Source organism: Typopeltis vanoorti, chromosome 14 (genome assembly GCF_054136105.1).
Source record: "Typopeltis vanoorti isolate ZY-2024b chromosome 14, IOZ_Tvanoo_1.0, whole genome shotgun sequence".
NCBI classification, from domain to species: Eukaryota; Metazoa; Arthropoda; class Arachnida; order Uropygi; family Thelyphonidae; genus Typopeltis; species Typopeltis vanoorti.
This window is the reverse complement of record NC_143562.1, coordinates 104,063,817-104,083,962: the sequence shown is the minus strand read 5'-3', so window position 1 is coordinate 104,083,962 and position 20,146 is coordinate 104,063,817. Positions and strand designations below refer to the sequence as shown.

At 36.3% G+C, this 20,146-nt stretch overlaps 1 protein-coding gene across 2 annotated transcripts in view; it reads left to right on the top strand.

The window, feature by feature from the left end:
- Nucleotides 1–20,146, top strand: part of ssp3 (SCAPER domain-containing protein short spindle 3) — a 460,137-nt gene that overhangs the window by 221,054 nt on the left and 218,937 nt on the right. For both annotated transcript variants that reach the window (XM_090403385.1, XM_090403386.1), the window contains one exon: nucleotides 16,227–16,280. In XM_090403385.1, coding sequence (XP_090259511.1) covers nucleotides 16,227–16,280 — 54 coding nt within the window. The remainder of the gene's footprint in view (nucleotides 1–16,226; nucleotides 16,281–20,146) is intronic.

Sequence of the window (20,146 nt, the reverse complement as noted above, 5' to 3'; positions counted from 1 at the left end):
GTTCTTCTTTGCTGAGCCAAATAGACTGCTTTCCAACCAACAAATTGCGTAGATTCAAATACCATTGTAGTATGAATGTTCATAAAAATCTGTGCTGGTAAATTTTCATTGAAGAAAAGTGAAAAATTATTTTTTAAATTATATAGATAATGATAACATTTTTGCATGCAATAAACAATGTAGGAAGTTTTTTGTTTCCCCATTTGGTTAGACTATAATAAATTTAGTTTAATCCTCTATCCAAGTGTAAGCAAACAAAGTTTGCACCTGAAATATCTTCAGGACTGAGGCAACTCGTGGTAAAGGTGGACCAGGCTCTCATCACTCCTTGTCTTAGTATCTCCCATAATGCTATGCATTAAGGAAAAGGGCCACTACCCAGACCGGTTTCGACCTTTATTCAGGTCTCATAAGTGGGAGCCAGACCCAGAAATGATGATACCAAGGTGGAAGCAATGGAGAAGTCATATTTACCTATATAAGTAGCCAAAAGGTGTCTCACCTTATTATTAAATTACTCTGGATTTAGAGAAAGATGTTGGAAGTTGTTTTTTTTTTTATAGGTAAATATGACTTCTCCATTGGAACCTTGGTATCACTACCTCTGGATCCGGCTCCCACTGACGAGACCTCAATAAAGGTCGAAACCGGTCTGGGTAGTGGCTCTTCCCTTAATGCATAGTATTATACATGTCTGCAAGGAGATGTGCTTTGCATTATGGGAGATACTAAGACAAGGAGTCATGAGAACTTGGTCCACCTTTACCACGAGTTTGCCTCAGTCCTGAAGATACTTCAGGCACAAACTTTGTTTACTTACACTTGGATAAGGGATTAAACTAAATTTATTATAATAAACAATGTAGTATATATACTTTGAAGAGGGGGGGGGGGGAGTCAAAAATGGTGCCATTTTAATTCTGAAACTACGTAGAAGAAATATCAAAGTAATATTTTGATCTTTCTTCTCCAAGTAAATTGACACTATAATTAAATTTTACAATAATAGCATTGTGAAGGGGAATGAGTTTATTTAACTTATTTTATTGCTATGGGTGAATTGAGAGTTACATAATTTAGTGACTCTGTTCTGAAGACCAAACATGAAATTTTTTCAATCACTGCAGGTCTCTGATTAGGAGTGTGATGATCTTACATTGGACAAATAAAATTATCTGTTCTGTAAAGATTTTTACAAATGTCCAAGTTACAGTAGAATTTGAACTCACTGTGGGATATTAGTTTACTTTTTTTTTCTTTGTCACAATTATTAATATTGATATCCTTTTCTCATTTTGTTTCATCATGAAATGAAGCTGAAATCATTTAAGGCTCTCTTTAGAATACAGATTTGATTTTGTTTTGATACTTATTGAATTAACTCGTTTACTGACGTAAATGAGTTTATTGACATCACCTCTGGCAATCCATTCTGCAAATTTTCCACTCTCAAAGAGGGGGAGGGTCTAGAACTTGTGTGCTTGCTTGATCATACTCTTTTAAACTTTCAGGGATCATGCCATATTCTCATCTGTTCCCATCATGTATTGAAAGATTTCTTCATATCTACTCTATAAAACCCATTTAGTACTTATATGTTACTGTCATATTCCTTTCTTTTAGTGTTTCAAGGTGATCAGCATTCATTTTAGAAATTATGGATTCTACAACCGTGTTAGAATAACTCTTTTTATTATTCCAACGTTTCGATCTTCATATCAAGATCATCATCTGGAGCATACATAAATATACAAGACAAGCTGTGTTACATTTCAAACCGTAAGCTAGAGAAACAATAATTTGATCACATGCTACTCACTGGCATGACCTCTAGTGAGAGAAAAAAAATTACATCAAGTTAATTTATTGCTGTCCCTACATCCTTTTAAAAAAGCCAGTCGATTGATCAAATTAGAAACCTGATTCTTCAGCTTACCGTATTGATTGCATCGCTTGTGGGTTGAATCTCCATGAATTATCATAATCCTTTCTTTTAATGTTACACGGTGATCAGCATTCATTTTTGAAATTCTGGATTCTACAACCATGTTAGAATAACTCTTTTTATTATCCCGACGTTTCAATCTTCATATGAAGATCATCATCTCATCTGGAGCATACATAAATATACAGGACAAGGCTGCGTTACATTTCAAACCGTAAGCTAGAGAAACAATTATTTGATCACATGCTACTCACTGGCATGACCTCTACTGAGAAAAAATAAATAAAAAAATTACATCAAGCTAATTTATTGCTGTTATTAACTATTGTTCTTTTGAATATAGCATCATTAGCAGACAGCTGGATGTTTCCTCAAGTCATTTACTAATATCATTAATATACAAATATATTGAACAGTAGCTTCACAAGTACATAGCCCTGTGGTCTGATATCTCTGCATCTGCCACACTTTTATCCATCACCAGCTTCTTGCCTATCTCCACTTTTATCCAACTTATGTGAGAAGTTATATATAACATTACATATAAGTTCAGCAGTAGCCATTTCATAGTACATGGGACTGAACCTGATGTTAACGAATCTGGAGGCTTCCTGATCAGCTAGTAATAAATCATGCTGTCACTTACTCTACCAGTTTATGCATGGAGAGTGTCCGGGCATAATGGTATACAGGGTAAGTCAAGACTATGCAGGGACAGTAGACAAGTTTATCTTTTCTTTCTCACATATATAATAAACAACTTTATTAAACAGCACAAAATTTTCCACAAAAAAAAGCACACCCTATATAGTTTCCTCCACCATAAGGGTGGTACTCTGCTTGTGCATCCATTAAAACTGTCAAAGGGAATCAAAACCTCAGATTCCTCACCCCATTTGATTCACCTTGGCTCAAAATCACCTTACCAAACTGTTGAATTCATTTTCTATCTCTATCAATGTATAAATTCTGATAGCCACAGGCGCCCCTTTGTTACCTATCTCAAATTAGATTCTTTTCTCCATTTCCACTGATAAAGCTGGCAGGGATGCTTGGGTATTTGTCATTAGCAATGACTCAAAACAAATAGTCTGTCTACCTACCTGAATATTTAGCAGCCCTTCCAAATTAGTAACTCAGACTACAACTTCATCCATGTTTCCTTTACCATGAAATAACTTTTACCCAACAAATCTTAGTTTTGTTATCCTTTGGCATTGTAAGGGTGCCTAATGGGATGACCTTCATGACTTCTATTCATTATTATTTCCATGGTCCAACTGCTTCTGTTCTCATAATCCAAACACCTGCTCAGATTGAAGAACAGAAATAAACCTCATTGGAACAAAGGCCTTCATTCCTCATTGCACCCAAAATTCCTGACCACTATCCAAGCTTTGATTCTCTAACAATGGTGCCAATGCAGTGCAAGAAAATAAAAATTCAGCATGTCACAAGTGGCTCAGAAGAAAAGCTCTAGCATCACACTCATCCTACATTGCAGCTCGCAGTAACTGGAAAAAAAAAAAAAAAAAACATCAAGAAAACTAAACTAAATCAGATTTTGAAAGGGCCAAATGCTACAAACTTCCCTCTATCCAGTTGGCATTCTGGTCACTCTTCTGTCCCAGTTTTGTCCTGTGTAGAAGACCAGACAAAGTCTCTTCCCCCCCCCCCCCCTTGTTACCAAGACCTGCTCACTCTGTGACACCACTAGTCTTCTGGCAGAAAGACATCAGAAGAATCTTTGAACAACTTGGATATAAAAAGGCATCTAGTTCTGATGGTTTCCCTGATATTGTGCTAAAAATTTGTGCTCCAGAGCTAACATGTATCTTATTTTGCCATTCCAGTCTTTCTTACTCATCTGGCATCTACCCTACTGCATGTATCCAACCTTGTCAGCAGCAAACGTTTTTGCAACCTGGAGGAAGACCAGCTAATTAGTAACTAGCAGTATAGATTTTACAACTCTTGATCTATAGCTGATTTTTGATTTTGTTTTGACTGCCCTTGGTGTACTTGGAAAACCATGGCTTGGATGGTGATCAGGAATTTTGGATAGTATGTGAGATGAAGGTCTTCATTCAGGTAAGAATTATGTTGGTTATTCAGACATAGCAAGTGATTGAATTAGAAGAGTAGAATTGGACCATGAAAGGGATGAGTAGAAATGATGAAGGTCATTCTGGCATCTTTTTATTGCCGAAGGACATGAGACTTGTTATTTTTTCTTTCCATAAAAAATAATTAGAATAAATGGTGAATCAGAATAATTCAAATATGTGAGAGAGGAAATGTGGTTTAATAAGGTCAAGAGTCTGACAATGATGTCAGCATTAGATTTTTATTAATGTTTTAAAATGAAGTGAATTTTTAATAAATGAGAGAGAGAGAGAGTTGCCTATGAGGGGAAAAATGATTTGGGTTATTGTTTGACCATTTTGTAAGTGGGGTTGTCTGTTGTCAACTATTTGATGAGTCGGGAGGGTATTATGTTTGTAAAGTTTAGTGATCCCATATGCCTGGAATGGATTAGCATGATAAGGTTTTAGCTTTTGGGTAATTTTTTTAGCTAAGATGTAACTATTTTTTTTAAATAATTTATACACTTTTTTTTTTCTTTTGAGATATGATAGGATCCAAAAGTCCAAGAAGAGAAAACTGATCTTGGTTGATGAGTGGTGTTATTGAAAGTGTGGCAGGTTCTTTCTTCAGTAAAATAAGAATTGCATTTTGTATAACATTAAAATTTGCTAAATTATCTTCATCCCACTTGAGTATAGCTAGAAGATTGGTGTTTAAGCCATTACTCATATAAAATCTTAAAGCTTGAGTCATCTCTGTACGATAGGATTTTTGAATGACAAAATGGGATGGAGTGCACTGTCATCAGCAAAGTTATGAATAGCATTGCATGTTATTCAGATGTGATTGTTGTTGCATGGGGAGAGAGAGAGTGTAGGTGACAGCACCATCATTGACGGAGAAATTAGATGAGAGTGAACCATCCACCGTTACACGCAGTGAATATTCAAAGAAGCTGGCTTATAAGGGGGTAAGATGAAGACTGTAAGATGGTAGCTTGGAAAGAACGCTGCAATGTCAGACTTGATCAAATGCCTTTAAAATATCAAGAGTGACCACATGAGATATTCCAGATCCTTTCTTTCATGCTTACGCGGTGATCAGAATACATTATGGAAATTATGGAGACAACTACTGTGTTAGAGCAAAACTTTAGTTTAATATAAACCAGAATAAACACTCGACGTTTAGACTTCCATATCAAGGTCGTCATCTGGAGCATGCACATATATACAGAGAAACAAGCTGCAATACAATCTACATGGTTTGCTAAAGTTACTGACCAACCATTACAACAATTATTGGCCTGACCTCTGTGGGGAAAAAAAAAAAAAAAAAAAAACCTTGACTATATCAAAGCAAGAGTCCAATTATTATTATTATTATCATTATTATTATCTATTAGGTTACAAAATTTAATTGGGCTGGAAAGCAACATGTTTATCTATCTATCTATATATATATATATATATATAATATATATATATATATATATATATATATATATATATATATATATATATAAATAAAAACAATAAAAATAAAAAAATTTAAAAACTGATTATACATATAAATTTCAACCAATTCGTATGGAATAGTTTCCAATAAAAGCTGAAAATTGGTTCAAGTCCTAAAGTGTGCTAGATACCAAGTAGGCTGAATATGTGCCATCCAAATTCTTGGAATTTTTATGCCACCATTATTGTTGAGATTAGGGTGGTTAATCAGAATTTCACAGGTTTCTTTAAATTTTCTTTCATAGCAGGCCTTTGTATGTATGAACTGACTGTGATCTGAGATGCCTGCTTCACCAAAATTGTTATATTTAATGTGTCGTGTTCTTTTTTACGTATAGGGATTGAACGTCCAGTTTCACCAATATAAGGTAAGTTACAGGTGCAGTAGATGCAATAAACTAGGATGTGCCAATGAGAGGAGAGAATCCTTAGAGGAGTTGAATACGTTATTTAATTTTATCATCATCATCAAATTCCTGACATGTACCCTCAAGGGGTGTACAGGATATGATAGTACAACATGAAAAATTTCCATCATTACTAACTTCCTAGCTACAATTTTCCTCCAAATCAGTCTGTTACTTGTCAAAACTCCAACATTATCAGATCTTATATTTCTATCGTCTAAGGCACTTTGTACTGTATCAATCCACCTATATCTTGGTCTTCCTCTGGGTCGTTTTCCTGCCAACCTGGCAGAGAACACTTGATTTGCTAATCTTTCCTCGCCCATTCTGTTTAAGTGACCATACCAGCTGAAATTAGCTCTGCTATCGCATTCCTGGATGCTGACAATGTCAAATTCTTTCCTAATATCCTTGTTTTTAATATGATATTGCCATTGATTCCATATGTTCATGCCTCTAATCTTTCTCAGGACTCTCATATCTGCGGTTTCTAGTCTTTGGTCAAGTGTTTTACTTCTGACCCAGCTCTCAGATCCATAAGTTAAAACTGGTTTGAACACTGTCTTGTATACAGCTAATTTAGTGTTCCGACTAATTTCTCTCTTATTCCATATGAATTTATTCAATTAACTGCCTACCATACCTACCAACTTTGTTTATTCTACTGTCTATTTCCATATTTAATTTACCATCATCAGTAAAAATTGTGCCTAAGTAGCTGAAATGTTTTACTTGTTCCACAGGTTCCCCATTCACAACAGTTGACATTTTCAACAATTCTACCTATTTTCATTGTCTTTGTCTTTTTAATGCTGACCTTCATACCATATCTATTACAACAGTTGTTCAAATTAGTCAGGGAATCTTGCAAACTTGTAGCGGATTTATTTAGAAGTATAACATCGTCCGCATAAAGCAAAGAGCTGACATTAACATCTCCAATTCTGATATCATGTTTAATACCACTTTCCTTCATAATGTGATCCATATAGATAATGAATAACAGAGGGGATAATGTACATCCTTGTAAATTATACTCTTATATTTAGATTTAACATTAAACCATCTTCCTGTACTTCCTTCAATTCTAACTGCTGACTTACAACTCAAATAAAGACTAAGTATTGCTTGATATAATGCCCCATTGACACCATATAATTGTAGCGTATTGAATTGCTTCTCTCTTGGCACTTTGTCATATGCCTTTTCCAGATCGACAAAACTTAAATACAGATCTTTGTTATATTCCCATGCTTTCTCAACTATTTGTCATAAAGTGAAGATCTGATTCTGACAGTCTCTATTTGGCCTGAATCCAGCTTGTTCTTCACCAAGCTTTTCTTCCACAATTCTTCTCAATCATTTCTCAAGTATACTTGCATAGATCTGGCCAGGAACACTTAGTTGGAAAATACCTCTGTAATTCTCACATTCAGTTTTATTGCCCTTTGTATATATGGGTACTATTAGAGCTCTACTACAATCATCGGGAATTCGTCCCTCTGTCCAGGCTTTCTGAACAGTGCAGCCACTGTTAGACTTTTATACCACCATACTTCAGCATTTCTGGTCGAATATCATCTACTTCTGCTGCCTTTCCACATTTCAAGACTTTGATGGCTTTTTCTACTTCAAGTATGGATATATATTCCTGACTGTATGTCTTTTGAGTGTTTTTTACCACTGTGCTCTCGTTGCTTGTTTCATTTAGCAATTTTTCGAAGTAATTACTCCATATTTCAAGAATATCTTTTTCTCCTGTTTTCATGTTACCTTTATCATCTCTAACTCCTTTTACAGCACTCTTTCCTCCATTTCTAAGCTTCTTTAACAACCTCCAGAATATCTTGCCATTTTCTTGATATTTATTTTTTATGTTCTTGCCAAAGTCTTACCGTGACTTTTGTTTAGCTAGTTTTATACAGTGTTTCGCTTGCTTACATTTGTCTCTGTATTCTTTACGAGCACAAGCTGACTTATTTGCCAGGAACTTTGATATGCTTTCTTCTCTTCTTTCACTGCCTCTTTAACTTCCTGAGTCCACCAGGGAGTTCTGATTTTTTTATCCTTGCAGACAACCTCACCACATGCCTCTCTGGCAGAATCAATGTTTTCTTCAGAGTTTGCCACTGAATCTCCAAGGTTTGATTTCTGTTTTCAAACTCTTTCGTTTTTTTTTTTTTTTCAATACTCTTTGTGTATTTTAATCTACAGTTCACATCTGAGTGCTGCTCAACTTTTATTTGCTTTAAAACTTTCTTATATGTTATTCTTTTCAATATGAAATTCAATTTTATCCTGCTCAAGACTAAATAGTGATCACTTCCAATTTCAAATCCTCTATACACCCTGTACCAGGGAGAAAACATCACTATATAGTCAATGAGACGTTTCTTATTCCTTGCCTCTTCTCTCCATGTGAATTTGTGTACATTTTGATGTTGGAACATGGTGTTAGTAATAACCAGTCCATGTCCTGAGCAGAAATCCAACAGATATTTGCCATTATTATTAGCTTTGCTCTTTTCTCCAAATTTTCCCAAAATATTTTTGTATGTCTCACAATCATTTCCTACTCTGCTATTTAGATCCCCAACAAGGACCAACTTTTCCTCTTTCATTGTGTCAGTTGCTTTTTCTGAAGTATCAAAAAATTCCTCCACTTCTACCTTAGTAGAACCTTCTGTGGGACCATAGTCACAAATAAGTCTCATTGTCCAATTCCCCATTCTGATATTTGACCACATCACTCTACTTGAGACTGCCTGCCATTCAAGAAGATTAGCTTCGTATTTTGTGTTGAATACTATGGCTACTCCTTCTTTTCCTTGATTGTCATTTCCTGAATATAACATTTTGTATTTATTACTCAGAAAGATCTCACCAGTTTTTGTCTTTTTTGTTTCAGTCACCCCTATTATGTCGATCTGGTACTTATCTAATTCCTCCGCTAGCTTGATTTCTTTGCAATTCAGGCTTCTTATGTTGATAGTACCGATCTTCAACTCTGGTGATATTGAGTTGAGGTGTTTTTCTGATTTGTTCCAGTAGGTGACTTTTTGCTGTTCGCTCTGGTTCCCTGGCAAAAACAACGGGGCCTTGTTTAACTGGCCGATGCACCCAGCCGACATGAAATTTTGTCATGTTGTACCATCATTTTCTATATTGGTTTAAGCCAATAAGAATATAATTTGGTCTGCTAAAATCCCAAATTGCCAGCCCATCATCGTTTGTTAAGTATCCAGGTAGATACCCAACAGGGTGCACCACGAGAAGGTGAGGATTGGACATTAGGTCAGAAGCCCTTGTCGGTTCTCTGCATTCCTTTAAAGACTCTGTGGAGGTCTCCTCTCAGTTATACAGCTTTGACCCTTAAATTTATCATCATCATCATCAAATTCCTGCCATGTACCCTCAAAGGGTGTACAGAAGATGATAGTACCACATGAAAAATTTACATCATTGCTGACTTCCTATCTACATTTTTTCTCCAAATCTGTCTGTTACTTGTCAAGACTCCAACATTATCAGATCTTATATTTCCATCTTCGAAGGCAGAGAACCTGGCAGAGAACACTTGTTTTGTTAATCTTTCCTCATCCATTCTGTTTAAGTGACCATACCATCTGAGATTAGCTCTACTAATGCATTCATGGATGCTGACAAGGTCAAGTTCTTTCCTAATATCCTCGTTTTTAATATGATATTGCCAGCATCTGTTCATGCCCCTAATCTTTCTCAGGACTCTCACATCTGTTGTCTCTAGTCTTTGGTCAAGTGTTTTACTTTTGACCCAGCTCTCAGATCCGAAAGTTAAAACTGGTTTGAACACTGTCTTGTATACAACTAATTTAGTGTTCCAACTAATTTCTCTGTTATTCTATATGAATTCATTCATTTGACTTCCTACCATGCCAGCTTCTGATTCTGTTGTCTATTTCCATATTTAATTTACCATCTTCACTAAAAATCGTGCCTAAGTAGCTGAAATGTTATACTTGTTCCACAGGTTCGACATTCACAATGCAGTTGACATTTTCAGTGCTTCAGCCTATTTTCATTGACTTCTCATTGCTGAGCTTCATGCCATATCCATTACAACAGTTATTCAATTTAGTAAGGGAATCTTTCGGACTTGTAGCAGATTTATTTAGAAGTATAACCCCATAAAGCAAAGAGCTGACATTAACATTTCCAATTTTGATATCAGGTTTAATACCACTTTCCTTCATAATGCAATCCATATAGATAACAGATTGGATAATGTACATCCTTGTCTGACACCAGGTTTAACATCAAACCATCTTCTGACACTTCCTTCAATTCTAACTGCTGACTCACAACTCAAATAAAGATTAAGCATTGCTTGATATAATGCCCCATTTTCACCATATAACTGGCATTTTGAATAGCTTCTCTCTTGGCACCATATACCATTTCCACATCCACAAAACTTAAATACAGATCTTTGTTATATTCCCATGATTTCTGAACTATTTGTCATCAAGTGAAGATCTGATCCTGACAGCGTCTATTTGGTCTGAATCCAGCTTGTTTTTCTCCATGCTTTTCTTCCACAATTCTTCTCAACCATTTCTCAAGTACAGGGTGTTCGGGATAAATTTGACAGTTTCGTAAGGAAAAAGAAAATCTTCTTTGTATCTATTAAATTTAATGAATTGACAAAAAAACATTACAGGCAGAGTTAATTACAATACTATCAACAAGATTTACTCAAAATAACCACCATTAGCATCGATCACAGCTTCAATTCTGCTTCGGAACCTCGAACAAGCTGATGCTACAGTCTCCCTGGGAAGGGCCGCAAAAACTGTTTTAATTTTATCCATTAACTGGGCTTTTGTATTACTGGAAGTGCGATTGGTGTCTTTTTCAACTGCGCCCCATACAAAATAATCCATGGGGTTAAGGTCTGGGGAGTTTGGAGGCCAAACATTTGGACTGGTGAAGTCGTAGAAATTTTCAGACAACCATTTTTGACTTTTCCCAGAGGTGTGGCAAGGGGCCGAATCCTGCTGCCATACATACGGCCTACCATTGGCTACCCTTGTTATCCAGGGCTTGACTACAGTTAGCAACTCCACGAACAAAGCCCGAATTCCAATGCCAGGGTTCTTCAACACCTGTTCCTGCAGATTTGCGAGGAATTCTGCTGTACGAACGCAATCAGATCGTCTGCTAGGGATCTTTCTTCTTGCTACATCCTCGTAGTCACCATTGCAAGTCTCTAGTTCATGCCTGATTGTTTTTACTGTATTCAGGGAGCATTGGGCAGCAGTCGTAATATCCTTATTTTGATGGCGGGCACGAAACATCATGATACAAGTTATTCTCTTCCATGATTCAGGTGGGTTCCAGCTATCCATCCTTTCTGACATCTTGTATATGAATGAAGAAGGGTCCAAACTTTTAAATGAAGAGAAGTGTGTGTTAATACATGTAACTTACGGAAAAATATAATTAATTATAAATATGTCAAATTTATCCCGAACACCCTGTATATTTGCATAAACGTTACCAGGAACACTCAATAGGGAATTTTCAGTGTAATTTTCACATTCAGTTTTATATCCCTTTTTATATATGGGTACTATGAGAGCTCTACTCCAATCATCGGGAATTTGTCCCTCTGTCCAGGTCTTTTGATCTATGCACTGCAGTCACTGTAAGACTTTTATACTTCCATACTTGAGCATTTCTGGTCGAATATCATCTACTTCTGCTGCCTTTCCACATTTCAAGCCTTTGATGGCTTTTTCTGCTTCAAGTATGGATATATATTCCTGACTGTATGTCTTTTGAGTGTTTTTTACCACTGTGCTCTCACTGCTTGTTTCATTTAGCAAATTTTCGAAGTAATTACTCCATATTTCAAGAATATCTTTTTCTCCTGTTTTCATGTCACCTTTATTATCTCTAATTCCTTTTACAGCACTCTTTCTTCCATTTCTGAGCTTCTTCAACTATCTCCAGAATAGCTTGCCACTTTCTTGATATTTATTTTCTATGTTCTCACCAAAGTCTTCCCATGACTTTTGTTTGGCTAGTTTTACACAGTGTTTAGCTTTCTTACGTTTGTCTCTGTATTCTCTAAGAGCACAAGCTGATTTACTTGACAGTAACTTTCGATATGCTTTGTTCTTTTCCTCCACTGCATCTTTAACTTCCATGGAGTTCTGATTTTCCTATCCTTGCTGACAACCTCACCTAAGTTTCTGAAACAATCAGGGTTTTCTTAAAGGCTTGCCACTGAATCTCCAAGGTTTATTTCCTGTTATCCTGCTCAAGAGTAAATAGTGATCACTTCCAATTTCAAATCCTCTGTACACTCTGGTGTCCTGCACCAGGGAGAAAACATCACATCACTATCGACTATTGATATATTTTAATTTTATAGGTGGTTTAAAAGTGGCATTGAGATTATAATGTGTAGGATTCGGTTGATTTTTTTCTGATAACCCTTTAATGTATGGGATGGCGTTGTTTTACTATAATGTATATTCTTTTTGATGTTCATAAGTTTTATGAAGAACTTTATTAATAGTATTTTTGTTATAGCATTATTTATAAATGTGTTGCTAATAATCTTTTATTCTTGTTTAAGAGCTTTGTTGATTAGAACAAATTGTTATAGCTCTGTTTTTAAGGGTGTTAATGACACCAAATTTTTATGATGGGTGGTGATATGAGTTAGCATATATATATTGGCCAGTATGTGTTGGTTTGCGGTAAACCGTGAAGGATAGACTGCTCAGGGAAGATGGTGGCCAGTGTATCCAGGAACTGGAGCAAGTTCTGATTTTCAATTTCGATAGTAAATTATATGCATTCATGTTGTTTATTCAGGTGACTGAGGAATGTGTTTAAAGTTTGTCGATCATGTGGGCAGATAACAAAAACATCGTCAATGTAGCTAAGCCAAACTGTAGGTTTTAGAGTAAAGGAATCAAGAGCACTTTGCTTAAAAGCTTCCATATAAAAGTTAGCAATTGTGTGGGGGATAGTGGTTAGCCCATGGCCATACCTTCTTTTGGCAAAATTTATTTTGCCACACGAAGTAACCTGAACGTATTAGGTGGACAAAGAGGGCTGTAATGTTGGGCGGAAATTTTTTCTGTAGGAGAAGAATTGTGTTACTGATTGTGACATTTGTGAAAAGGGCGGAAACGTAAAACTGACTAAAAAATCATCTTTGCTGAGTGTTATGTTTTTAATTTTGTTTATAAAGTGTTGTGTGTTCTTTATATAGGAGGGAGAATGACCTACCAACTCCTTGAGTGTTGATGCTAATTTCTTGGCTAGATGATAAATCGGGCTGTCTATTCCTTCAACTATTGGCCAAAGTGGAATATTTTGTTTTTGTACTTTAGGAACACCATATATTCTGGGAGAACGGGCGTAATGGGGTATAAGTTTTTTAACACTGTCGGACAACCAAGAAGTGATGGACTGAAGTAATTTCTCATGTTTTTCTTTATTCTGTTAGTTGGATTATAGTTTACAACCTGAGTCTCCGATAACAGCACCTATCAGCTTGTAAACTATAATCCAACTAGTTTTCTAATTTGTGAGTTGGTGGGATTGTACTTGATAGGGAGGTAAGTAGCCCGATCTAACAATAGAGCATTCAGCTTACCTGTCTAAAGCTCTCACGCACTATATTGGCAACACACCTTCACGCATAAAAAACTCAGCCCACTTCAAAGCCAGCATAGAAAACCTTACACTCAAACACACTGACGTAATGGTCTGTTTTGATGTCTCCTCCTTATTCACAAATGTCCCACTCAAAGAGTCCTTAGAGCTAATCCAAGCTAAGTTTCCTCCCGATATCACAGCCCTGTTTCAGTTCACAATGAACTCAGGCTATTTTGTTTGGCAAGGAAAATTCTACAAACAAATAGAGGGGACAGCTATGGGTTCTCCACTCTCCCCACCCTTGGCCAACTTTTATATGGAGGCTTTTGAAGAGAAAGCCTTAAACTCTGCCCCACAAAAACCAACCATATGGCTTTGCTATGTTGATGGTGCGTTTGCTATTTGGCCACATGGCTCCGATGCACTCCACTCCTTCCTAACACACTTAAACATCCAACACCCCAGAATCAAGTTCACCTGTAAGAGGAAAAAACAATTGCCTTCCTTTCTTAGACACACTAGTCACCCGCCAGCCTGATGAAACCTTGGTTTTCTCAGTTTATAGAAAACCCACCCATACAGGCAGATACATTCACCAACAATCCCCCCCCCCCTCACAACAATATGGAGTCATTAAGATACTACACAACAGGGCTAAACTTATTTGTTCAAATGACAATGCCCTAACCACAGAACTAAACTACATTCTCAACACTTTCTCAGCCAATGGCTACCCCCCAAAAAAATCCAAAAAATATTGAAACCAACAAACCACAACCCTCCCCCCATCCCCTTCACAACAAGGATTACTCTAAATCCATCACCATTCCCTATATCCGAGGCACCTCGGAAAAAATTACTAAATCCTAAAAAAACATGACAACTTCTTGTCACACATCATATAAAAAATTTGCATCCCTTATCCACTCCACTAAAGAACAACTCCCCCCCCCCCCCCTTCCCTAGACCTACCTGGTGTATACCAGGTCCCTTCCAGCTGTAAGCTGTCCTACTTTGACCAAACAGGCAGGATAGCTAATATCAGAATTTCAGAACACAAGGACTACATCCAGTTTCACCAATACAGCCACTCTGGTCTTGCAGACCATGCGCTGGATACCTGCCGTAGAATACGGTGGAAGAAAGCCACAATAATACATTGTAGTAAATTCAAATACGAAAGGCTATTCATGAAATCAGCCTCAGCCTTAAGAAACAATCCAAACCTCAACAAATTTGGTTGCATGAGACTGCCCCAAATTTGGGAAACCTACATCAGAAGACCTTCAGCCCAATTGGCCAAAAATACCAACATTGCCCGTTAGGGGGCACCATCAGGACTTTTAGGAGAAAGAATAGCTTCCTGCTTCGTCCTCATAACTTTAAAAACAAGACGCATACACGTAAGTGTACGCGTCTTGATTTTAAGTTCCTGTGAAAATGGCAACATGACATTGCCAAAATATTGGAAGTTATTAAAATTTATTTTAATGTATATTCTATTGTTCGTTGTAATTTCCTTAAGCTATTTAGTAAGAATGTAGTGCAGCTTGTTTCTCTCTATATATGTGTACGCGCCAGATGATCACCTTGATGTGAAGGTCGAAACATCGAGTGTTCATTTTGGTTTATATTAAACTAAAGTTTTGCTCTAACACGGTAGTTTTCTCCATAATTTCTATAATGTAGATATTCCAGATCTTTCCGTGGTCTGTGTCCAAAGATGGGTAAGCTTGGCAAGTTCATTTGTGGAACAAGAATGGGTGAATTCATATTGATGATCACTGATTAACTAATTGGTCTTTGTGTAGTGAAAAAACTGGTTGTTGATGACCTTCTTCACCACTTCTGAGAGTGCTTAGGTGAGGACAGTAGTTTGGTGGGTAACTTTTATCTTCCTTTTTTGGGAATACATTGGATAAAATCTTTCTTCAATGCTGTTGGATAGATACAGATGAGTAGGACAGGTTCTAAAGGCAATACAAGGATAGGTGTGAGATGGTTTATGAAATAGTAGCAGGAGATTTATCTTGGTCATCTCAACAAGAGCTGGAGGAGAAGACTGATGCCAAGAGATATGCTTTGTCTTTTTTTTTGCAACATCAGAAGACTTGACTGCTATTTGAGCAAGAGACAAGCTTAGTGCATTTAGCCCTAACAGATTCAGCTTTAGATTTCCCCCTTTTTTTTTTTTTTTTTTTTGTTGTCATTACAGGCTATAATGTAAGTGAGTTAGAAATTGGAGCCATTGAGTGTATGCTCATTTTTAATTTGGACTGTTTTTCACATTTTTTGAAAAACCAAGGGCTGGGTTTTGAGTGGAATGGGAATAAAGACACTTATTCCAACAAGAATAATTTACAGTTATTAGATCAGAGCAAGTGCTTGGATAAGAAGAATGGACGCTGTAATCAGACCATGGAATATAGAAATCCTGAAGGTCAACATTTGGCTCCTTACATCTATTTATATCTTATGTATTTATATTATTTCCTGAAATGATTCAGTATTTTACAGTGTAAAAAAAAAAAAGAAAGAAATTTGAAATATTAAGATATAGCGGAATATATAGATGAAACAATTTTAAGTGATTTTTTTTTATTGTTTTAGGAAGAAAGACAAAGAAAACAAGAAGAAAAAGCTGCAAAGGAAGCTGCTGCTGAGGTATATTTATCATCATCATTATTATTATCATCAATTCCAAATATGTATCTCTCATGTTGTATCTATATCAATAATTATATAATATGTATCTATATCTGGAATTGATGATGAATGTTATCATTGTACAGTATAATGTAGTGCAATCATAGTACAAGATGCTATTATAGTATAGTACTGTACTATATAATCAAGTTTCTGACTTCCTAACAACATTTTTTTTCATTTTACTCTGTTATTTGTCATATCTTATATTTCAGTCTTCTAAAGTGCTACTAGTCACATCAATCCATCCAGATTTTCAGAGCCTTTATTCTGCATCGTAACATCAGACACCTGTTTGGCTAACTTTTCTGCTCCAATTCTCTGTAAGTTACCATATCAGTTTAGATTAGCTCTGTTCAGACATTCTTGAAATGCCAGTGATATTGGATTCCTTTTTAAATAGCTTCATTTTTAATATGATTGATTTCATCTGTTCACTCCCTAATTTTCCTCAAAACTTTTAGTCTGTACTCCCTTCTATTTCTGACCACAGATTAAAAGTGCTTTGAAGATGGTCTTTTATACTGTTAATTTTGGGAGGTAATATCTCTTCATTCTGTAGAAATTTATTCTGCTTGCTCCTCACCATATAACAGCTTGGCTTATTCTGTTACCCATTACTTTCATTTGTTATCTTCTCTAAAAATTGTTCCTAAATAGTTGAAATGTTTTACTTGTTCTCTAAGTTCTCCATTGAAATGAGTTAATGTTTTCCATATTCCTGACTATTTTCATAATTCTTGTCTTTTTATTGCTGATTTGCATACTAAATTTGTTACAGCATAGTCTGGAAGATATGCAGTGGATTTCATCTACAAAAGTAAAAACTCATTTATTTGCATGTCACTTTTAATGCTGCTTTCCTTAGTAATGTAATCCATTTAGATCAGTGTTTCTCACCTGTTTTTTTTAGTATCGTTCCCTGGAGGGTTTTTGTAGTCACTTTTTTTCTGATTGTCTTCTGTAATTTCCTGTACCAGTATATTTTTTCCATAAGGGTTTGCTGTGCTTTTTTCACCATGTTTCTAATATGAAATCAAACAGAAATGAGGAAATTGCTATTTTCAAGAACTATGTGTGGCTGATAATTTCTTTATTCCAATTTGATGACATTCAGTATATTCTATATACTGTATGTCCTAGGGATACTCTATTATTTATTCACTATTTTAAAAATTAAGTATAGATTTCATCATTTGTTATATATACTGCTTGGAGAGAAGTCATTGGACATGATAGTGTGTGGAGCAAACAGCCATGGCACCCACTTTAATAAGATGTAGGACCTCCTTTTGCTGAGATGATTGCAGCAATCCTGTGGGGCATACTTTCCATAACTCTACGATAGAATCTGTGGGGATTTTGGACCATATTTCCTATAGGCATGTAATGAGGTCCTGGAGACTGTTGTGGGACGGACATCCCTTGACCTTACCCGATGCTCCAGTTCATCCCACAGATGTTCAGCGGGGCTGAGATTAGGGCTCTGTGGAGGCCAGTCAAGTGTGTTGATGTTTATATCCACAAACCATGCAGTTATAGCAGCAGCCTTATGACACAGTGTATTATCTTGCCGAAAGAGAAAATGGCGAGTTATGTAGAAACACCATAAAGTAGGAAGCATTGCATTTTCCAGAATGCTCAGATACCTCTTGGAGTTCAATGTTCATGGCACCACAAACAGAAGTCCAAGCCAAACTAGGAAAAACAGGACCATACCATCACACCCACCTCTGAATTTCATAGTCGGGGATGCACTCTGATAAGAGACATTCACCAGGCATCCATTACACCCACACCCATCCATCTGCTTGGTAGATTTATTTATTGCTCCATAACTCAGCTTTCTTTCCAAGTTTTCCACTGTGCACGCTCTTTGCATCAACACTGCATGTTGATTCAGGTGACGTGGGGCTTGCATGTTGCAGCCCTACCATGGAAACCCATGTTGTGAGCCCGAGTTCTGAATGTTTTTGCATTGTGTTCGTCATTATGTTAAGACTTGTGTTCTAGGCAATGCCTGGATCTCCACATTCAATGTGCCGGCCAAGGAATGGTGGTTTTTACATATTATCCTTCAGTGCACCATACAGTCATGTTCAGTAAGTGTGGTGGGTAGGAGTAGCACTTGCAGTTGACTTGCGCTTCCATCTCAGTATGGTATCACTGATTGTTGATCTGGGATGACCACTTTGTCAACAATATGCCAGACAGATAGGCCTGTAACACGGCATCTATCACAATGCCTCTTTCAAACTCTGTCAATTCCCTTCTCACAGCTATTTCACCCAGACACAGTTGCACTGACTTGGGAGCATTATGTTCCTCCAGTTTATACTGGTTATAAACACATGACCCATTACATTGCACAATGCACTTTACTTATAGAGGTGTCTGTTGACTTCTTTCCAAGCAGTGTAAATCTGTTATTTGGTAGCATTGCATTGCTTGGCCGACATGATTCTTAATATTTTTTTTTTACACCAAAAACTAATCACCACCCTCACAAGTGATATTATTCCTGTTGAGAAACACTGACTGAGATGATGAATAAAAGTGGCAGTATCATGCATTTCGTCTTACACTTGATTTTTATGCCAAACCATTGTGTTGTGCAGCTTGCAATTTTAACATCAGAAACATTCTTTTATCAAGTCCTTTTGGGATCTGCAAAATTTAAATATAGATTCTTGTTATGATTTTCTGATTTCTCTTCTATTGGACTGAACCCAGTTTGATCTTAATCGTCCTTTTTTTATCTGGAATACTCATTATGGAAATTTCTCTGTAATTCTCAGATTACTTCCTTTTTCCCACGTTAGAGAAGGATACTATTAGACCTCCACTCTACTTCGATCATTTCTAAATCAACCTTCTCACCAGGTTCTGTAGCCATTAAATCTCTGTATTTGAAAATTTTTGGTCAAATATCATGTACTTCAGTTGCATTTCTGCATTTTAGGTTTCTAATAGCTTTTTTTTTTTTTTTTGTATCACAAGTATCAACATATACTCTTAGATCCTCCGTAGCTCAATCGGTATAGACAAAGCCCTTTGATCAGAAAGACCTGAATTCTATTCCCATCTATGACGTGAGGAATCTTTATCTGATCTCTTTCAACTAAAGGTGAATTAGCCCGTCTCATATGGAGATAAAGGGTTTTTTCTCTCCCGGAAATTCGGTTTTTCGTCCCTCAGAACAGAGAAACTGACCCCGTGAACACACATGGATCTACAGTCAAAATGCATACTTAGAAGTCCTTCGTTGGAGGGCACAATCGCAACTGATCCTAAGTAACGGATTACAAAAAAAATGGGGGGAACCCCACACGACAACAACATATACTCTTGAATACTTTCTATCGCTCTCTGTCACTGCTTATTTGTTTAAGAATTTTAAAGTAATCCCTCCAGTAATCTCTCTAGGACATTAAGAATATCCTTATTTGCAAAATTTTTAATCACTATTATCAGCTCTTATTTCTTTTATAAATAATCTCCACTCTGTTTCTAAGCTATTTCAAAAGTCTCTAGAACATTTTGCTGCCTTCTTGAACTGTTGCCATGACTTTTATGATTAATCTTCTATTCCAGTTCTGCTTCTTTCACTTCTTGAGAGTAAAATAGAATTCTTGATAGAAAAATTTGAGATGTACAAAAATTGAGAAATTCAGTTTCAAACATCTTCAGATAAAACAAAACATTAACTTCAGTTAATGTTTTGTTTTGGATTTTGCCATTGAGTTTGTAAGGTTTGGTTCTTGTGAAACTACAGATCCGAAATATTTAGATATTTTGGATCTATAGTTTATTAATTTTTTTGT